Source organism: Photinus pyralis, unplaced genomic scaffold (genome assembly GCF_008802855.1).
Source record: "Photinus pyralis isolate 1611_PpyrPB1 unplaced genomic scaffold, Ppyr1.3 Ppyr1.4_LG7, whole genome shotgun sequence".
Lineage (NCBI taxonomy): Eukaryota > Metazoa > Arthropoda > Insecta > Coleoptera > Lampyridae > Photinus > Photinus pyralis.
In genome coordinates this window covers 31404041-31426052 of record NW_022170738.1, presented here as the reverse complement: position 1 = coordinate 31426052, position 22012 = coordinate 31404041, and the positions used below count along the sequence as shown (strand labels likewise).

Genomic DNA, 22012 nt, shown 5'->3' with positions numbered 1-22012 from the left:
CCAAAGCGCAGCACCGCACCCATTTTTTCATTTGGCTTCCAGCCCCAGCATTTAGGATAAGAAAATGGGTTTGTGTACGTACCGCGAACCTTAAAAATGAGGTCAGTGGTACGTAGGGTGAATCGCCCAGTTAGCCGGCCACCACCCGTTCTCGGCCACTTTAGGAGAATTAGGGAATAAATTAGTACAAACTTTTGTTTCGATCCGCGATTTTTACAGATCCTACTCAACACTCCTTTCCCCACCACTTTACGGATCACGCCATTTTTTTAAGCACATGTCACCATAAAAAATGGCAGTTAAAAGTTGGCTCTTGTGAAACGTGCGTGCCTGCGGCTGTTTACTGCAGATTTGCTAGGGTACATCTCATAAGGGAATAGTGATTATTTTGTGTAATACTGATTATAAAGGTAAGTGTTATTAAATTTTAGATAAATAATATGTCGATGTACTATTATATTTAAGAAAATAATGATAATTCATAAGTACTAATTATTTTATGGGGTGGCCGGTAAACTGGCTTAACCAAAACGCTCAATCCACTTCTCGGCCAGGGTGGCCGAGAACAGGTCGTAGAGCATGATATTGTTTATCTTTTTTTGTCTTACTGGTTCATAATAATTCGTATCCTTTTCTCTGGCATACTTAGGACAGTTAGTACCACAAAATAGCCAGTTTTCGGCCGGACTATCTAAAAAAGCGCGGGAAATAAAAATGTTTAAAAGAGCGGCCGAGAAAAGGTATCTTGGCCTTTTTTCGGCCATTACCTTTAACTTATATTGGTTTTATGTGCTTTTTACCTGATTTCGTGTTAACCCCATTTTCTCGTCATCTAAGATTTCCTGAACCTATAAAAAAAGGTTCAGAAAATAAAAAAAAAGAGAAATTGCCAAGTGCTATCTCGTCCAACGCTTGGCGAAAACATATTGAAAAGCAAGAGAAAGGAAGACTAAATAAACAGGAAGCTCAGCAGAAGAAAAAAGATGAAAGACTGGAAAAACAGAATAAAAAAAATGCAAAAAAAGATATAAAACAGTCAAAAAAAAATGCAGCAAAGAAATTAAAATTGATGTGTTCTCTTTGCGAAGATGAATTGGTAAGTGACACAGAAGATGATTCTTTAAAAAACCTGGGATGCGATGCATGCCCTAAGTGGTTTCATTTAGCTTGTACTGAGTTATCTAATTTATCATACAATGAAGCTTCAACTAGAGATTTCTTGTGTAGTTCCTGCAAATAAGTTTTAATGAGTACAAATTATTTACTCCTCTTTTTAAGGATATCTATTTATGTTTATTTTTAAGGTTTTTTTATTAGTTACTTATATTAAAATAGGCAACTTGGAATATTTTTGTTTTATTTATCTACTTAAATATTTTGATTAGAATCTACTACTGACTGCAATAAAATTAATTTTTTTGATTATCTGTACCTAGGCACCCATTTTCCATTCATTTCTCCTTTTATTTTAATGCTTAAACAACACGGCCGAAAAATGGGATTTATCGGCCACCCATGCCGAGAACTGGCATAGTCTTGGCCGAGAAAATAATCAAGTGACCGAGAACTGGCAATAAGGACATTTTTTAGGATTTTATTAACAAAAAAAAACTTAAATAGATTTGACATTTTTGAATGATTAAATTTAATTAAGTAAACTACGTGCTATCCAATAAAATAATCAAAATTGGATTTCAATCATTCTGCAATTTTTAAACGTCGGTTTAAGGTGAAAATTCAGTTAAGTGGCCGAGAACTGGGCGATTCACCCTATATACTGTATTTAAAATATAAATTTTATTTATACACAAATCTATTTTATGTTTACGGTGTAAACGCTTCTTTACACCTTTTCTCCTGTCTGACTGAACTGAATTGACGTTAGGTGTTAGTGGTGCTTTTCTAACCTAAAACCTCATTAGTTCAGAATTAATTTATTACATATAAAAATGAGTGAAGATGGAAAACTAACAGACGAATGGATGGTAATTCTAAAATTTGATATAGTTTGAGCTAAAGTAATATAATTGTAGATCCGACCATGTACAGCCTATTTGGAAGATTACAAAGACTGTCGAAGCATAGCAGCCCGATTTCATCAGTACTTCATATACGGTAAAACAATCGATTGCTCGCAATATAGACGAGACTATGACGCCTGTATAAAATGGCAGGACGATCAGGACCTGAAAGCGGCTGTAGGTCGGTATCGATAACCTGAAATGCTTACCGATGTAACATTCCTGTTTAGAATGCTGTTGTACAAAGTGAAACTGAAAGACGGATGCAAAGGTTAAGAGATCACTATGGAAATGATGTGTGGACAAAACGTCGGTCGCCACCGAAAGACTGGAACAAGCCATTACCGGAGTACCTCCTGAAGGAGTACGAGAATACGTACTTAAATTTGAAAGCGAAGGAAATGAAAGGTGAACCTGTCGATAATGTACTGTTAAATGAGGAATGGAAATTATGTAGCGTTATGTAGGTGAATTTTGATTAAATAGTAATATTAGTGACATTTCATTTTATCACCACACCAGCGTTGGCTACACGCTGAAGTTTCCCCCATGCAAATTTGACGTTTCATTTCAACCATTCAGAAGGAGTGATTCATTTATTAAATGTTTCTAACAAAAATTTACAGTTCATCTAAACCAAATGAATTCTAAAAGTATTACCAAGCGAGTAAATTAAGATAACAGTATTCTTACGTATAGTACAAATATATGTACATATCACAACGAATTCGTGTAAATAATAAAGTGTTAACTTTGCTGTGATTCCGATAAGTATTTTTTTAACTATGGCTAATAAGGATGACTATTTGAAAGATTACCGAAGCTTCTTCGAGAATTTCGTCGATAGCTGCAATCCGCACGATCAATTACCTGTCAAATTGGGAAGCTACAAGCTGCTTAATTCTGAGGTCGTCGGAGCTATCATAGATTGGACGACGCAGTATTTAAATCAAAAGTAAGTACGACAGTCATGTTTATATTTTGTAATTCTCTACGGGGATTACACAATCCTATCTGTTATCATAGGTACGATAGCGAAAGCAATAAATGTTTTGTGTACTTTTAGTTTTAGTCATCTATGCGGAAATATCATGGTTAATGGTTTTTGTGGTATAGAAATTTCAGTTACGCAATACGATTACTGACACTGATTAATTATACATTTATTTACGTTGTTTTGGAAGTTTTTTTATCATTGGTGATTCCCCCAAACTTAATTGGAGAAATTATTCTCTAATTTTATGAGCAGAACAATGATGTTTTTGTTGTAATGTTTCTATAAATAATGTAACGCTTTTTTATTATTCGATTTAAAGTACTGTTAGTTATTTTAACGGTTTCTTTTTTAATTGCTGTTTAAAAAGTTAATAAAACCCTACAATCGTTAATTTCAACAATGATGGTGTGTCCCTATGTTCTGCAATCAAGTCTCCTCCAAGTTTGAGATAAATTATTTTGGAAGTGCAGATGCATTTTGGCAATATCAACTGAAATGAATGCTATTAAATCTTCTCGACCCATATAAGCAACTGATCCTGGTTGCTCTGCTTCTTCTCTTTGGAGTTCTTGCTTTTGATTGGTCAGAAAATGTCATTTTTGAGTATTTTAAAGGTTCACCCTCTATACCTAGTTCTGCAAAGTTTTTCTCTTACAGGACAGTACCCTGATTTTTGCAGTGGCAGTATTTCACCGCCAGTTAACATCTCTTTAGAAGAAAACGCTGTCTGGTTTTACAGAAAGTGATATTAATTAATATGACCCTATATGACAAGGGCTGCCTTTGTTAGGGTCATAAAATGTAGCAGTAGTAGGTCTCATTAAAAAAAGAAGGTGGCACTCCTTGTACAATCGTCAGTGTGGGAATACCATCTTGTGTCTAATTTAATACCACTTTTGGAAAATTTTATCAGAATATGATCTATCTTCCATATAAAGTCACTATCATCATGTTGCTTCTTTATGTCCAGTACCAGTACGATAGTGCCGAGGATAGTGCACATGAGGAAGAGGACCAATAAATAACTAATTCACTTCATATACGACATAATTTTTATTTATCATAATAAACTTTTTCCTAAATTATATGTATTCGGAGATATATTCTATTTGTGTTTCCCTCTCCATGTATTCTCTGTTTATCCTGCAGAGTGCTATATAGCTATCTCACTTGCTCTTGCACGGACACGTTTTTTTGCTCTGGCAGTTTGTTAATGATTTCATATTATATATCCTACATATATTGTTATAACTCTTATCATTCGGGCACATAAAAAAATAAATGCAATGCCCCGTGTTGGGCGTGCAAATAATAATGCCGTTTGCAATGGTCCAGCGAAAATGAACCATATACAAAACACTTTAAATCTCTTTTCAAATTCCAAATTTTATGGCAAATAACGGCCACGATCAAATTCCTTAAATTCGAAGAAGAATTACTTGGTAAATTTTGAAAAAACCGGAAACAAACCCATTAAAACGCATTCTTATCGCTAATAAATTAAATCTTCCTTTTAAGAAAAGTAATAGAAGTGCCCATACATTAAAACTAAACTTGCACTTAAATGGTTAAACAACGCAAAATAAACGATAAATTGCCTTACATTTAACAATTCTAGAAATTAATCGTTTAAAAAGGAAAACAAACCAGTTGGATACAACTGGAGACGCGATAATCGTGTTTATACGGAAAGAACGCAACAGACTAATTAAATAAAGCAATACCACGGAATATCGAAGGATTCTCAGTATTTCCATCACTTTTTTAACGACCATTTATTCTAACTTTGCTAATCAACACAAATGCTTGGGCATTGAGATAATAGTCTTTTTCCCAACGATCTTGGTGGATGAATAACGATTTTGACAGGTTTTGATCAAAATACATGTGGTCTCAGAAAAAGAAATTATCATCTTTGAATCATCCATACACACGGTCTCGCACACGGTTATCAAACGTGCATGTGATGTACTCTTTTGGCATCAAGATAATGCGTTTGAAAGTTTTTAGAACTTCAAATTTATGTGTACCTATAGAATAATTGTGGGTACATTTTGTTTAAAGTACAATGAATTTTTTCCCCGCCGAATTACGCGGAAGTAGAAATGTTTAAGTTGTAAAAATGTCAAGGTACTGGGCACATTTCCCCAAACAAATACCCATTGGGAATAACATTTATCAATGGGTTGTTCCCAATCGTTAGTTGTCGTCTCATTGCTCTGGGTATGGTTTTGAATTACACTCTGTAAATTACTCTTTTTTGGTTATTTCTGCAAGTCGGCTAATTGGGAATAAAGCTGTGAGAAATTGCGGATTCAGTAAAAGAGGCAACCACAGCCCTAAAAGCCGTTTGGTAGTGGTCTAAAGAAAATAACTAATCAATGAAAATTAATTAAAGACCGCTGCCATAACTATTTCCCCATTTGGTGGACGTAAGAATTACTCAGACCAATCGGAAACTTTTTTTTACCGCTGGACGTCAATGAAAAGAACGCTGATATTGATTTTAAATCTTTAATTCCTAATCGGACTCGTCTCAATCAAAAGCATCCGACGTCCGAAGAATCTGAAGAAATTAAATAATTGGAGGAATTAAATAACCTAATAGATCAAGGAGAACAATTGAAAATTTCGTAGAAACAGATGAATTCAACCAAATTCTTCGAATACTTAGGAACATAAAGGTGCGTCTAAATGATAAAAATCGACTAGTACATTTTTATAATAGATTATAGTATAAAATTAATAAATAATATAGGTAATTTCTTGCTTAAGGGTCACTTAAAATCCAAAATTTGAAAATTATAGTTACGCCACTGCTTAATGACTTGGATTTTTATAGCAGTGTTACTACTACGCGCAATGAAAATAATCCTGCACATTGATCGAAAAACGGAGCGAAAATCCATAAAACGCCGACTTTGCAATTTCAATTGTTTTACCGTTTTAAGTAAACTATTGTCATATTTATTTTGAAGTTCCTTTTTGTTGTTAATCTATTTCAAGAATTTCCCAAAAGAAGGTATTTTCCTTTTCGTTAAATTTACTTATGTTTGTAAATCATAACCCTAAACCTCTTCCTCCTCCTCTGTGTCGACTTTATTCCCTTTCAATTTGTTTGAAACTTTAATTTTTAAATAGGTGAAACAAAATGGATGTTAGTCAATGGTCGCCTAATATCGAAGAACTAAATCTGGTTGTCGAGCTGTTGCAAGATTCCATAATACCTGATAACGAAATCCAAAAAAAAGTGCAGGGGCACCTGTTAGCGATGTACAAAGATCCCAAATTTCCCAACTACCTCCTCTACATCCTTCAAAACAGCCAGCTCTACGAAGACTACATACGTTCACTAAGCGCAATCATTCTCAAAAATAACATTCTAACCAGTTTCGAGACTTTCTCTGAAACGGTCTTAACTAGCCTTCAAGAGGAGTGCTTTAAATTATTGCTCGACTCATCTTGCGAGGTACGTTCAAGTGTCACGACGTTAATGGGCATCTTATTCACAAAAATTGACTTGACCAAATCGTCCGACTTACTGCCGAAACTTTGCAACCTGCTGGAATGTGGAAATGTTCAGGTGGCCGAAACGGCTCTAATCGCCCTATTCAAAATATGCGAGGAGTATTGCGCCAAACACGGCTACAAGGATCCATCTATTACCCTCTTGATTGACAAGTTTATTGCATTAATACTTTGCGAGAATACGCGAATTCGTGCGGGCTGCTTGAAATTTGTCAATCACCTGCTCGAGGAGAATGTGTATTTCGATTCGAAGACGCTTGTCATTAACATGCTTTGTATTTTGCCCGATGGTGACGTTCAGGTGCAGATCTCGCTTTGCCGCGCGTTTGTGTCGCTTGTCGAATTGCAGTGTGTCGATATTTTTCCTCACATTAGCCCCGTGATTGAATTCATCGTGGATAAGGTGAACAGTGCGAATGTGGAAATTGCACTGCAAGCGTGCGAGTTTTGGCTTGCGCTCGTGAAGGTTGACATTTGCAAGGAGGTCTTGGGGCCATACCTGCATTTGATATTGCCAATTTTGTTGAAAAACATGCAGTATACGGCGGAGGAGTTGATCACCTTAAAGAATTATATTGGAATTGACGAGGACTTGGAGGATCTGCCTGAAGATATGCAACCGTTCCATGGCTTTAATGAAGAGCAGAATGATGCCGCTAATGAGCCATATACAGGGTGGACGTTAAGGAAGTGCAGTGCAGCTTCTCTCGATGCATTGGCCGGTGTATTTGGTGATAGCTTACTGCAGGGAATTCTCCCATTAATAGCCGAGGCTCTCAACAGTTCAGACTTTATCGTGCGAGAGTCAGGAATTTTGGCATTAGGGGCGATTGCGGAAGGCTGTTGTCATGATTTGCACCCTCACCTACCCGAGCTATTCCAATATTTATTTCAATCGTTGGACAGCGAGTATTCGTTGATTCGTGTAATCACCTGTTGGACAATGAGCCGGTACATAGTTTGGCTAATGAAAGACGAGGAGCTGATTCGAAATTACTTCGTTCCCATGAGGACCATTTTGCTAAACCACTTCTTGGACGGAAACAAGCGTGTTCAAAGAGCTTGTCTGTCCGCTTTTTGTGTCTTTCAAGAGGAGGCCAAGCTACGACTAATACCTCATATTTATGTAATCTTGCACGCATTTTCAGAATGTTTCGGCAAATTTAAATTTGCCAGTTATTTGCTTCTCTACGATGCAATTGGGGTTCTGGCCCGCACAGTTGGCATATACCTGTGTCAACCCGACTATATCAATCTACTTCTTCCTCCTCTAATGCAAAAACTCGAACATGCCAAAGACTATAAAGACTACCAGTTCATGGGACTAATGGACTGCCTATCAAACATTGCTGTTGCTATCGAGTCTGGTTTCATACCTTACGCCAAAACTGTATTCGATCGATGCATGTGGATCATCAATGACTCGCTGTCTGGCGTCGACGATGCACTGAACTGCGAGTTACCCGATTGGGAACCCGCATGCGTCGCGCACGAAACCTTGTTAGGCCTCGCCTTGGCGCTTAAATCGCATTTCCCGAGTATCATCGCGAATTCCAATTTGATCTCTAAGCTATATTTTTCATTGCAAAAGCACTCGCCGCAAGTTCGCCAACCAGCCCTCGCCCTCTATGGCGAACTCGTGAAACACTGCTTTCATCTACTAGAGCCCACAATCTCCGACTATCTTCCGATAATTATCAATAACTTAGACATTCGTTACGAACCCGTCTGTAACAACGCCGCCTGGGTCATTGGAAAGTTGGCCTTAGTGATGGGAGACAAAATCGCTCCTTATGCCGATTCGATTATGGGCCCCTTTTTGAAAATTATGGTCGACGTTAACGGTAGAAAAACGGTTTATCAAACGGTCGCACTAGCTCTGTGTACCATCGGATTAATTTCCACCGATTCAGTGTTGCCATACTTACCAATGATCTTGCGCCCTTGCTGCCTAGCCATGCGCAACGTCGCGGACTGTGAGGAAAAGTACATTGGATTTCGGGGACTGTGTGAACTAATTGTCAGAAATCCGCAGTCGGTCATCGACAATTTGGTTTACTTTTGCGACGCGGTCGCATCATTTGAGAACGTGAAATTGGACGTCAAGGAAGCCGTCTCCAACATACTCGTATCTTACAGATTCCATTTTAATGCGGAATTTGCGATTCGCTACGAGCAATTTCCGTCGGTTTTAAAAGCGCGCCTCAACAAATTGTATGGGTTTTGAATTCGCAGTTGAAATGGGGGTGGGAAAGCTTGAGTGCACCTACCTTAAGTATATGCACATCACATGGTAAATATCGCGCGAGGGGGGGGTGGGCTCGTTTAATTCAGAATATAAAACGTCGTCGATTACGTATTAACCACCCTGGCAAAGAACAGTATTGTATTTCTTTGTAAATCTTACGTATTTTTTTGTACCTGTTTTGTTTACTTTCGGCAAAGGATCGCCGGTTTTGTTCGTTTATTTTTAGTATTTCTGTTTCTATTCGAATAAAATAATTTGTTGTAAACAATATTTATTTTTTATTTTAATGCGAGTGACCGAACTGAACTGGAAAAACAATTGATTTACGTTTCAGATTTGCATCAGACACCTTCAGAACGTTCTATCACTTTTTGCGCAAAACATGTACACTATTGCGTCAAGTGCGACCAAATTTTTGCGCTAATTACACTGTCTGCGCAATTAATGCTCATAGTTTTAGCGCCTACTTTAGCTAAACGTCCAAATAATAGTTACATAATTGCCTGCCTTAATTGTTGAATCAATTTCTTCTCTAACAAATTCAAGGTTTAAAACTTTTCCAACTTGTGCGCCAAAGTAGGTTAATATGCAGTAGGGCTTCGGAGGTAACAGTACAAGCTGTCAAGGTCATAATGCCCATAGTCCATGCCTCCAGACTAGACATGGTGAACGCAGATATGTGTATGGTGAACATTGGTAACGTTTTTAACAGGATACAGTGGTAGAGGCGAGGGTAGAGGTAATTTTGGAACAGTCCAGAAAAAGGATAATACAGAATACTTATCTGAACATAAATAAAACCGTATGAAAATACAAAAATCATTGATTTGAAATATAAAAGGCGGGCCCTGCTTGCTGTGGCCTCACGTTGGGCGCTAAATAAATAATCCTGTGGCCCCACGTTGGGCGCCAAATAATAATGCTGCGTGCGGTCACTATACCACCCAACAAACACCTATCTAGCTACCTCAAATTACACAATTGTTCCTTTTTCTTTCCAAAATTACCCCTGGATTTCGAATGGGATTCAAATTGACACATTAGTTGATAAAAAAATGGTTGCTCATCTCGCACGTGGCATTGTTTGTCGCAAAACCAATTAATTTTTGTCCGATATAATGACTTTTTACTAACACGGGATTAGATATAACTTTAAATGTTCCCTTATTTATGCGTTTTTCAATTTATCATATAAATTGAATTTATCAAAAAATTGAATTAAGTAAATAAAACAATTTCCGACTGAATTCACAATTACGCTACATAACAGATGTTCCGACTACCATTTCCAATATTCCGACCGAAATTACGTTAACAACACGTATTTTTACTCTACAAGGTGACTCGCTCTCATCTTCCGCATTATTTCAACCTAACTAAACGACACCTCCATGTTATTGACTCTTGTTCAGTAAAATTACGCTTATGTATTTACGCATTAGATGTCGCTGCAAATATTTAAAGCGTCAAAGTTTACACTCCTGTTTAATTGAACAATGGTAATAATATCAATAATAAGAAATTCGAATTGTACAAACTTTAACGTTTTAAAATGGTTTTAAATTATTTGCAACGACATCTAATGCATAAGCATAATCTTACTGAACATGTTTATACTGCTGCTCAATAGCGGGCTCTGTTAAGTATACCCTATACCGGCCGGCGTATTCCGTTAATACGTCCAAAAACCACAACTTCTTTAATTAATTGTGCGACCTGCCGACACATTTATTTAGTTAATTTCACTTAATTGACCTGATTGAAATTTCTAAAATCGGTAGTCCAGTAAGTGTTAATCGAAATTTTTTGGATCGGCATAAAAGTCGCTTATCAACCTGATAACGGCGCAAATCTGCACGGTCTTGCAGTTCAAATTTATTTATTTATTTACGTTTATTGATCTCATACACGAAAACAAAAGTAAGAGATACGTCGATTAAATTATTGGAAAAAGCTAGCTATTGATACAGAAAATCAGATATATTATAGTAACAATTTTGGATTAACATGTGCTTTAATCTATCTTTGAAACTCGCTTTTGTTGGTGCGTCTATTATCTCCTTGGGCAGTTTGTTATAGATCCTAATCGTCATACACTTAAAACTGGCATTAGTCAGCCTTAATCGATGTTGTGGTAATAGTAACTTCTTGCCGAATCTTGTACATCTCCCGTGAATGGCTAGGTTTGTACGAAATTTGTTGAGGTTCCCTTTGACATAGTTAGCCGCCTCATATATATACAGAGAGGGTAATGTCATTATGCATAGCACTTGAAATAATGGTTTGCAGGATACCCCACTTTTGGCACCCACCAAGCATCTTATAATTTGTTTTTGACTAACAAAGACACCCTTTGCATAGTTTGAGTTACCCCATAGCAGTATACCATATTGCAGCGTGGACTGAACTTCAGCATAGTAAAAACTCTTAAGAGTGCTGATATATAAGCAGGTACGAAGAAACCTGACCTGGTAGCAGACAGAGCTTAATTTATGTATAATATTATTGCAGTGGCTTTCCCATGTTGTAGAACTGTCTATATCAATTCCTAGAAATTTTGCATTGGTCACTTGGTGTATGATATTATTGTTTGTCCGTAACAAGGCAGTATCTTCGTTATAGATTCTACCCGCATAGAATAACATAAAATTTTTTATCAGTATTCAGGTATAACTTATTTGAGCAGAACCATTTAAAGAGCGGCTCCAGTACCTCTGTGGCATGACTGATGACATCTTCCAGTGCAACTTCTCCTAGCAAAATCGATGTGTCATCTGCATACATGGTAATTGCTGCATCAGCAATATATCGAACTAAATCGTTTAAATGCTCGTTTTAGATTAGCATAGGAAACAAAAACCTGCTAATAATGGCTGAAATTCTAAAATATTAATTTGCCTCGTCTTCTAAACGACAAGAGCTTTCGGACGCAATACAGACAATTGAAATATCCGGACTGGAACGGTTACAAACGGCGAATTAACTGTAGCGTTATTTACGGTAGCGGTGGCCGAAACACAGCTCTAGACATTTAGCGTTTATCTTCAACGCAGACACTTCGTAACGAAGCGCCCAACTTAAAACGTTCTAGATACAGAGTGGTAACCAAAAACCGGAAAACGTTAAAACTAAAAACGAGTGCTTCATTACAGTAGGATCTTAGATGACCTACAAACTACTTACGAACAAGAACCAATGATACCTATGTAAAAGATCGTAGGAATGTTAGGTGTCTTGGAGAGTATCAGTATAATATAAGGAAGTTTTCGGCAACATGGGAATAATAAAAATTTGAACCATTGAAACTTTTGGGAATCGTTCGGAATATCAGTGGTCTCCGGAATCTTCCTGTATTTAGGATTGCGATGCATAGGAATCTCAGGATTAATGATAAATCTTCGTAATCTTTGCAGTCCTAGGAATGCTAAGAGCCTAAGCAATTTTAGACGGCTTAGAAACCTTGTGGAATCTTGGAGATCATAAACATCTTAAAATCGGATATAGGAAAGCATTAGGAGGGACCTTGAAAACCTTGGGAATCTCCAGTACGCACATTTCTATAATTTCTGCGATCTCAGTATAAGATTATGAGATGGATGACTCAATTTCTTCTCTAAGAAATCAGGAAAAGCAAAACACTTGGCCATCTTATGGAGGGAAAGACGGTTTTTCCAGCCGGCACAGCGTATTCGACTGTTTATATCAAAAAATTAAAATTTCTTTATTTAATCATGGCCTACGTCCCTACGATAAACATAAATATATGTAATTGGCTCAACTCTTTTAATTAGCTACTGTTAATTATACTTCTTAATTTGCCGGATTAAATTTTCTAGAATGTTCTCGAACAAACACGTCATATTTCTAGGAAAGATTACATCACATCCGTCTTCGTTCTTTATCGCCGATTACTAATCTTTCATGGCGCCTCGATGTCTATTGGGATTTCTGGAATATTCGTTACAATAATACCCCAAAATGGTAGTGGGTATGAAAATTATTTCTAGGCCATTTATTTCTACGTAAAAATGCACCAAACTTCCTCCTATGTTATTTTTATGTCTTAAAATGTCAAAACTATCAGATTTTGAAAAACGCTTTCTTGTTTCCCCGCATCATTCGTTACGATACTTTGACGTTTTGTAGTTGGATGAGATAAACCGTGTTCTCGTAAACCAAAATACTGTATTAATGGACAGCCAATGCTATCGATATGGATGTGAATAGCGGGGGGTATTCCATACCCCCTGGATCTACTACACGTAACTATTATGCAAAACATGCTGCACTGTTGCATTAGTGACGGGTTAAAGTTGTTGATCTTAACGCCACCACTATTACATCATTCACTAACAATATTTAATTGTTTCTAGAAAATGCCCCCAGCCCTTATTAGCGCCCCTCATAAAAATAATAATACAAGAAGTGAGAAGTACATGCAAAAAAGAGCCCACATTATGCGGATTCAATCCATTAGATAAAGGTGAGAGCTGGTTTATTGGCGAATTACTGATGATTGTTGTAGCGTACGAGCCACTTCGTTTTATGCAGAGCGTCATCGGCAAAACAAATGAAGTCTGTCGGCGATATTTAGACAACAGCAAACTTTGCAGTCTTCCAGCTCCAGGGCCTCCATATAATGTAGTAAGCGCATGCGCAATCAAAAACAGTCGAAGGCGAATGGAGGATCGCCACGTAATCGTGCACGATTTAAGCACTCTGTTTTCGAATAAGGTTTGTTCGCCAAGCTTTTGCCTATTTGCATTTGTAAGGGAAGATTGCAGGAAGTTAGTCCGTCCAGTTATTATGCAATATTCGATGGTCATGCAGGACACGACGCTGCGGCGTACAGCTGTGCTCATTTACACCAATTTTTGGGTGAAAACAAACAGTTTTGCACCAACCCCAAGTTGGCATTACGAGAAGCTTTTCTAAAAACTGATACCTTGTTCAACGACAAATGTAAAGTTGAGGTAAGTCTTTGCGTTGGACGAGACGTTGTTAGTGACGTGGGATTTTTAGAATTTTCGTAGCGGTACCACCGCAATTTGCGCTTTGCTCAAACATAAGGAGAAAACGTTGTACATCGCATGGGTCGGCGATTCACAGGCGGTTTTGGTAGGCCAAGGGCATTCTTTGCAATGCGTCCAACCTCACAAGCCTTGCAGGGAGGACGAGAAGCAACGCATCGAAGAGCTAGGGGGCACGATCATATTTTGGGGCTCTTGGCGAGTAAATGGTCAGCTGGCGGTTTCGCGAGCGATAGGTGACCGGCATTCCGCTGCAGCAAAGATTTAATGGTGATACTTTTAGGCGATTTGGAGTACAAACCTTATGTAACTGCCGTGCCCGATATTCGGGAGATACCTCTGAATGGAAGTGAAGATTTTTTGATTTTGGCTTGCGATGGATTGTGGGATGTTATTTCGGAGAAAGAGGCCGCTCAGTGTGTGTACGAGGAACTTGCTCATAACCAAGGTTAGTTCTCGATTATTATTTTTTTATACTGCGCTGTATAAAATGTATACAGTATGCGCAGTGAGATTGCGATGCTTTGAATTAAGTGCTTCGTGGTGGGAATCAGAGGATCTCATCCTTGGTGTGGACCATACAGGATGTCTGGTAGATATATGAACGACTTAAAAGAAAAACGAAAAATGTGCTGCGTCCCAAAAAGCCCCTTTAATTTTTTCCTCCCATTAACCACAACAAAAAATCGATCATCTCCGTTATTGAGGAAGCAATTTTTTCATAATTGGTATGCTTATATAAGTTTAGGTTCTCCCATCATTTCCATTGAAACAATATTGTATGTTTTGAACTTCATTTTATTTTGTGCTACGCGTCCCATTTTTAATAAGAATGACAGATATCATTGTAATGCACAATGGTTTGTTTCACGTTATCTACTTTTGCCGTTAAAGTGACCACTTTATCTACCCAAACCGTTAAAGAAATTCATTCAAAGGTATTAAAATGCCAATTCAACATCTGCTATATAAAATAAATAAAAATGAATCGCTGAAATATATGTACGAGAACGCGCATAACTTCAGAACGACTGCACCAAATTAGATAATCCTTTTTTTGCTGTGTTTGTTATTATCAAGACAAGGTTTGTATAAAAGATAATTTCCAAAAAATTGTATGGAAAAACAAAAAAAAAATTTCTGTCAAAGCTTGTTAGACCTTTTCTTATACTCCTACTCTTTCACACTAGCAGAGTCTTTTAAGTATTTCCCAGAGCATTATTGGACTTTTTCAGAGCTTAAGGAACGGCTCCCAAAAGTGCAAAAGGAGTTTCTGGGAAGCACTATAAGGAACCTCTCAAAGCCTATTAGATCTTTTCTTCGAGTGTCCGCTTCCTTCAAGTGATTGCCATAGACATCTTTCTAGAATCTTTTATACGCTTGATTGTGCATTCTAGCGCTCTTTATGCCTTTTGCAGATCATCTCTACCCTTTGCACAATGTAGGAGTGCTTATTCAGTTCTAGGAAGAACCTACTTTTTTTTAAGGGTCTCGAATGCTTTGGAAGGGGCCACTCAGGAAGAGATTTAGAAAGCTGGGAAATTATAAAATTCTGGAAAGAGGTCACACCAAAGCAGTACTTTTGCAACATGTTTTGGTTGCAGCATTTCTTGCAGTTTCAGCCTCGCAATTTATTCGCGTACGTTGAGGGAAACGTTTGTTTATAGAGTGAATGACGCAATAGTTGTAGGGGCAGCATATTATATTTATATAAGACTGTTGGAGAAGCAAAAACGGCGAAAGAAAAAGTTACAGTGTGGGTCAGGAAGCGGGTAAAAAGGTGTGAACAGTTGAGTGCTTTTATTTAATTACTGAATTGCGCGATCAAGACGAGAGGCATTAACAAATTTCTCTTGGACATTAAAACAATATTGAATACTGCACCGGGCTGCCGCAGTAAAAGTTTCATCTGATTTAACTTTTGACAAAAAATGAACCATGGTGCAATCGCAACTTCACGCGGGTGTTCACACTTGCTGCAGTTTGAGTTGCGGTGTCCATAATTAAATCCTCTAGGCGACGCGAATAGATCCTACGGTATGTTATCAGTTCTTTTTATGTGAGATTTAATCGGCAAGGGAATTGAATACAGAATTTTGTGCGCCAGAAAAGATAAGAGCAAATAAATATACTACCCATACAAGACGATACCATGAAACTCGTAAAATGATAAATTGCATGTACATAAAAAACATCAAATACATCGCTTTGCTTCAACGTCCACAATTTAACATTTATGTCGTCCATTATTGCCCAAGCAAAACATTTTAAATACAGGCAATGATAAATGATTATGCGAAATACAAATTTTAAAGAATTTTTTAGAAAAAACTCCAAATGAATACCAAAGAAACGAAGTTATTAAAAAAATTGCAAACGTTCCAAGCAAATTAAGTAACGATTCTGGTTTAAGACAAAGAAAGGTTAAAGATACTTTTGAAACAGTTCAAAAGAAACATCAAAACAGCCACTTTTGTTTGGAGAGTGCCATTGAAATCAAATGTTGATAATAAACTCATTACATCTTGCATATGCCAATAAGGAGAACTAGGGTCGGTTATTATTTTAGGTAGGGAAGTTATCAAAATATCGGCTAATGTCTTTAGGATAATTTAGCAAATGAGTTTCCATCCCAAGGTAGATCCCCATTCAGAGTTTAAGTGATTGATTGATTTCCGTTTGAGAGACAAGAGGCATACATGTCATTCTGAACGTTATGAAGTTGTGAAAGAAGATTTTGTAATCATTTTGTTAAATTACATGACATTGTAAACAACGATTTCACTTCTTGTAATGGATGTAGCACGTTCCCCATTTAACTAGGTACATGTAAAGGGTTTAGCGCCCCCTGTATAGCTCGTTCCCCTCTCATGAAATGTGTTAATTATGACGTTACAGGCTTATATTTCTCAACAAGTTGCAGATATATGCAATCGCCTGAATGTTAGGCAACAAAGCAGACACAGCAGTATAAACAAATATTACACTTTCCGCGTTCCATTGGGCGCGTGTGGTACAAAACTACTTACATTAATAATAACGCAATTAGACGTCATATTAAATTTAATTAACGATAAACAAACCCTGCGGCCCAACCCTAGCTGTCTAAAATTGAAAATGATGACCGGGCGCGTGGATGATGTAAGCCTCTGCTATACCTTTTATTGTCATTTGTAAGCTTCCTAAATCCCGTCGGCGGGCGGTGAACGCTCCACTGTTCTACGTTTAAATTTGTTATCTTTTCGACAAATGTTTACTTTAGTGAAACGCGGAATGCGGGAACAAACGGCGCTGGTGAAGGATCGATAATGTCTGGCCGATGTTCGAGTACCTACAGTAGATGCCATCGGCAATGAGAAAAATGCCATTTCAAATAAGCTAATTCTAACACCCTAATTATTTTTGTTTGGGGCAGCTTTCTCTGGTTGGTATTTATTTACTTCTGTGTCTTATTGTTTTTGGCACACTGAAATAGTGCTGTTACGTTGCCCTGGAGATTGACTGTAGGCTCTCTTTGTGTGTTCAGCGTGCAACTAAGATTTTGTCTACTCAAAAACTAGGCGTGGTGTATGGGAAACATCCAGATCTTTAGTTGATTAATTGGAAGTTTATTAACCGTGGTCCGTTTTTCATTGAGCTTGACCCGATCGCGCTGTTATCCCTCAAATTACTTGTTTTTACGGCGATTTAAAAATAGCGTGATAAGCCAGTATCCATCAATTAATTGGCGGCTTTGTTGATTACTTGGACGAGGTTCTTGATCTCTGCCGATTTCCGTCCAAAAGAATGGTACAAGTCTTGTGGGGAAATTAATAACTATACGCATAGCTAAATTACAATTATAATAAAGTAGTAATATTTTTAGCTTATGTAGACCATTAAACTTCTTTTCGTCTACCGTTTTATTTATTAGTGCGTGTTAACTTTCTTCGGTCCGCTGTTGCTTAGTCGAGGATTATTTAGTTCATCTATTCAAATTGTTACTATGTATTTTGTTTATTCGACGCACGCTACAATTTCGGTAACGCGCTGGAACATAAAATGATCCGTTTTTGAGCTATTTAGGAGCGAACTTGCCAAATTCGAAATCGGAAGCGTTATAAAAGGAGAGGTGGATAGTAGGATTGGGGGCTACGAGAATTGTGTGAATGATGTAAATAATTCTTATTCTTATTTTAAATGGGACACAGAGCACGATATAAAATGCCGTTTAGAATATATAGTAATGCTGTTTTTATGGAAAATCAGAATTGTCAGAAGCTTTAGAATGATTTATATGGCTTCTGCTATAAAATAATGTTTTGTATTACACACGACAATCAAGGGAAACCAATCATCTCGTGAAAGTTAACTCACTCAATGGTTAAACTACCCCATTATCGTCTTAAATAATAAATAACAATTATTGCTATCTATGTATGTGCACTGCTAGTGTATTTGAAGTCGCGTTGGTAACTGCTGCCTACACAGATTTAAATGGACCTGAACTGAACTGAAAAGAACTTTGGCGACGCCAGGAAAGAGCGCGTACTATTCTTATTTTCAATGTGTATAGTGGGATGGGCTGACTGAAATCTCGCCCACTTAAAAATAAAACTAAACACCATACCATTTCATAACGCTCGTGGAAACTGAAAGATTATTATTTTACGTGCATGTAGTTCTGCAAACATTCAATTACATTACATTAATTGAAACGCCAATTAACGAGAGTAGCGCCTACGCATTGCATTACAGAGGCACCGATCAATAATTAATTAATGTTTATAATGGGGTTCATTTTTACAGGATTTTAAATGAACGTGACTGTAGAAGTTTAGAAACAATTGGCAGGTTCTTAAGCAACATGGAACAGCCTGTACACATATTTCTGATATTTCACATAGATTTTTCAGCCTGGCATGTTAATTCATTTTGTTTAATTACTTTATTATATTAAGTAGCAGTAATGTATTACTGGTGGTGTGGTTGAAATTTAATTGTTTTTTCATTCGTTATTTTTTTATTTAAGGATCCCCAGATTTTTACCCCTTTTTTAAGTGTACACCATCAATTTTCGAATAATTTTTACAAAATTGAAAAGAGCATAGCGAAAATTTTTTACAAAGCTGTTAGTTGCACGCTTCTATATCTGAAAAAAAGAAGAAACGCAAATTTGAGGTTTTTTGGAGTGTAACTTTCAAACTATATAGTATTTTGTGTTCTTGGTTCATTTGGAAAAAATGTTTGTTTTGGTGCAAAGTGCTATTGTTTGCTTTTTGATTCCCTGTCCGTCGAGACCCACATCCGTTTTGAAATTTTTTTGAAATGAATAGGTTTGAGCTGTTTCCTGCGATGCCGTTTTTGAAAGTAAATAGCGTATAACTTTTACATGCAACTACCAATTTGTGTTAGTGGTGCAAAATTATGGCTGTTGTAACGGAATTTGAATTTTTGAAACTGGGAGGGGGAGGGGAGGAGATTTCAATTCAACATTCTTTACTCACCGAAAGGGGTGGCGTCCAATCCCAGGTTACCAACAACCTTCAGAACAAGGTCAACTTTGTAGAAAATATGGCCCCTCCTCCTTACTTCATTTATTTACCTCCGAAGAAATGTTTCAAAACATTCAAAAACTTTTGCATGCAACTAAATATTAATTTGCGACTCGACCTTTGCTTCCACTGCTGCCCAATAAATTTACTGTACCATTTAGATTTGTGCAATTTATATACTTGTTGCTTTTGTCTAGGCAAGGTATACAGGGTGTAATAATTAAGTACGGCAAAAGAAATCGGTGCTAGGTAGGTAACTTTTTTTAAAATAAACCAATTGTTCTAAATAATTCATTTGGGAGTTACGTTCCCGTAAGATCTCCAAAATGTTCGCTTCTTTTTTCTGGCATTCATTTCTCAACAAAACATCCACGGGTAACTAGATCTTGCTGAATCAAAATTGTTCTGATGGCAATGCATTTAAATGAGTTTCTTTTTTTGTCTTCTTCTATCTCATTTCGTAAAAGCCAATATGGAGTCTGTAAGAAATAAGAAAGTAGTTTGTAGCTTATCCATTTAGTCTCTAGCCGACAACAGATGCATATTTTCCGAAAAAAGTGACTATAGGCCGTTTAAGTTAGGGAAAGTGAAAACCAAATTTGACATTTTCAGTTTTTCGGTGATACCTCAGTTAATTTCAACGATTTTTCAAAAATGTCAAATGAGTTTTTTTAATCGGTTTAAACTATCTCTCTCAGTTACGAAGATCCAAATGGTGAGCCACGAATTTGAACCACCCTGTACATAAACCTCTCATGTTTTGATAAGTACCGCCATATCGATACATAAAATACAGGGTAAGTAAAAAGTCTCGGAACAATCGATTATCTCCGTTATTTTTGAAGCAATTTTTTGGAATTGGTGCGCTTAAGGTGAGCGTAATAGTGTGTGGAGTGTGCACTGAACGTTATGGTTAACATTTGTGAAGTTCGCCGTTACAGCATGGTGAGGAACCCTTAAGGTTACAAACCTAAAACATTTTCACTTTCATCGAAACCCATATACAGGGTGATTCATGTCAAAACTAAATTTTTTAATGGTACCAACTGTATATTATTGCATATTTGGATTCCTCCGGTAATTTTAGTTCGACTTTATGTATCACACTTGCTGTCTAAAACGAACTGTTTAGCGGCAAATTTATATAAAAAAAAAGTATATTGTAATGATCCTAGGGGTCCTCCAAGCCGGCACTGCTGTGGTGACTTACCCTATGCACCTATACTTACAGTTGGCAATTTTGGGAAAATACTACGAGCAGAGTCGCCTTACTTTCAAGTCGAAACGACGGACGTTTCGCGGCACTTTTGAATCTCGTTAGTAATGAACTATGGCACAAATGAACTCCTACGTTGGTAATTGGTTCTTTTATGAGTTGGGACGTGAGACATAATCGCGAAGGGATTGAATAAAGTGCATAATTTTGTGCGTAAGAATAGACAAGAACAATTAAATATATTACGCAGACAACAAGGCGATACCAGGGAGGGAAACCTTCTTCGAGACAAAATCCCCGGCATAGTCTACAGAAATACATAAAATAAATCAATTACGGCAACAAAATGCAAGAGAACATTCACGAATAAAACTTCTCAAATTGTACGATAAAATCGAATCAAATGCAGTTAAACAATAATAAGAAAGGTAGCGGGCCCAAAGCAGCACCCTGAGGAATACCTGATGTTGCTTTGTATTCTTTTGACATACTACCGTAATACGCTACCACTTGCCATCGGTTCGTAAGGTATGATTCTCATAGTTGATCCAATAAAATTTGACGATGGACTCTGTAATAGAAGAAAGGTTAATTAGTGGACCCCCTTCTCGTATTGCTAATACACAAGAGCTGCGATCCGCACGAGATTGAGGAAGCCATATAATTAAACTGTATGAGGTACTACCTCCACGGAATATAAATAACAACTCGTACAGAAAGAGGACCTACGCAAGAACTGCGGTCCACACGAGAAAGTAACAGAGACAGCGAACAATCAGATTGCATTAGATACTTCCGTCACGGAGTATTTAAATCTTGCAGAGCAACATCACACTGAACTTCCTCGCGACAACATAAATAAATACTTAATTAAATAATGTAACGGCATAATGACCTGCACTTTAGGCATAACAAACAAACATGATTCAGTAACGGTACATAAACGAAAATTTGAAGTACGCCATGCTTCAATATCAGTATTTTACGCAAATTTTTCCCCAGTCTTCGTTATGAAAATCCCCTGATCTTCGGAACGGTTGAAATTTAATGTTTTTTAAATTTTTGTATTCATAAGTAGGCCGTGGAAAATAAATAAATATCAAACTAGCCCGTAAGCAATAAACAAATGTCAAAATTGACTTTGGCATTTGTAATTATTAGTTCCTACCGGCAAAATAAATTAGGAACAGTGAGTAATGTTCCCCATGATAGATTTTTATTCTTGGAGAGTAGGTACTCTATAAATTCGCACCATGTGTGTGGGTTCCGATCAAAGTGAAGATATTTTATGTTTGTACTCTTAAGGGCTGCACCATGCCCAAGCGGCGAACTTAAAAAATGTACGTTAATAAACCCACAAGGTACCCAAAATATTTATTGCCCCGCCCTAAGCACACCAATGAACCTGCTCTTAAACCGAGTTCATGATTATCTGCCC

General features: G+C 37.2%; 1 protein-coding gene across 5 annotated transcripts in view; it reads left to right on the top strand.

Moving 5' to 3' along the window:
* The first annotated feature begins 294 nt into the window (after positions 1 to 294).
* LOC116175807 (microtubule-associated protein 4-like) overlaps positions 295 to 22012 on the top strand; it is an 80789-nt gene continuing 59071 nt past the window's right edge. For 2 of the 5 annotated variants that reach the window (XM_031494112.1, XM_031494111.1), the window contains exons 1-8: positions 1863 to 1985; positions 2034 to 2198; positions 2252 to 2484; positions 13168 to 13277; positions 13320 to 13528; positions 13579 to 13767; positions 13817 to 14060; positions 14108 to 14272. In XM_031494112.1, the coding sequence (XP_031349972.1) occupies positions 1950 to 1985; positions 2034 to 2198; positions 2252 to 2484; positions 13168 to 13277; positions 13320 to 13528; positions 13579 to 13767; positions 13817 to 14060; positions 14108 to 14272 (1351 nt within the window). In that variant the 5' untranslated portion in view covers positions 1863 to 1949. Of the gene's footprint in view, positions 411 to 1862; positions 1986 to 2033; positions 2203 to 2251; positions 2485 to 2548; positions 2977 to 13167; positions 13278 to 13319; positions 13529 to 13578; positions 13768 to 13816; positions 14061 to 14107; positions 14273 to 22012 lie in introns of those variants that run through there. The other 3 variants (XM_031494113.1, XM_031494115.1, XM_031494114.1) reach the window with 3 other exon arrangements.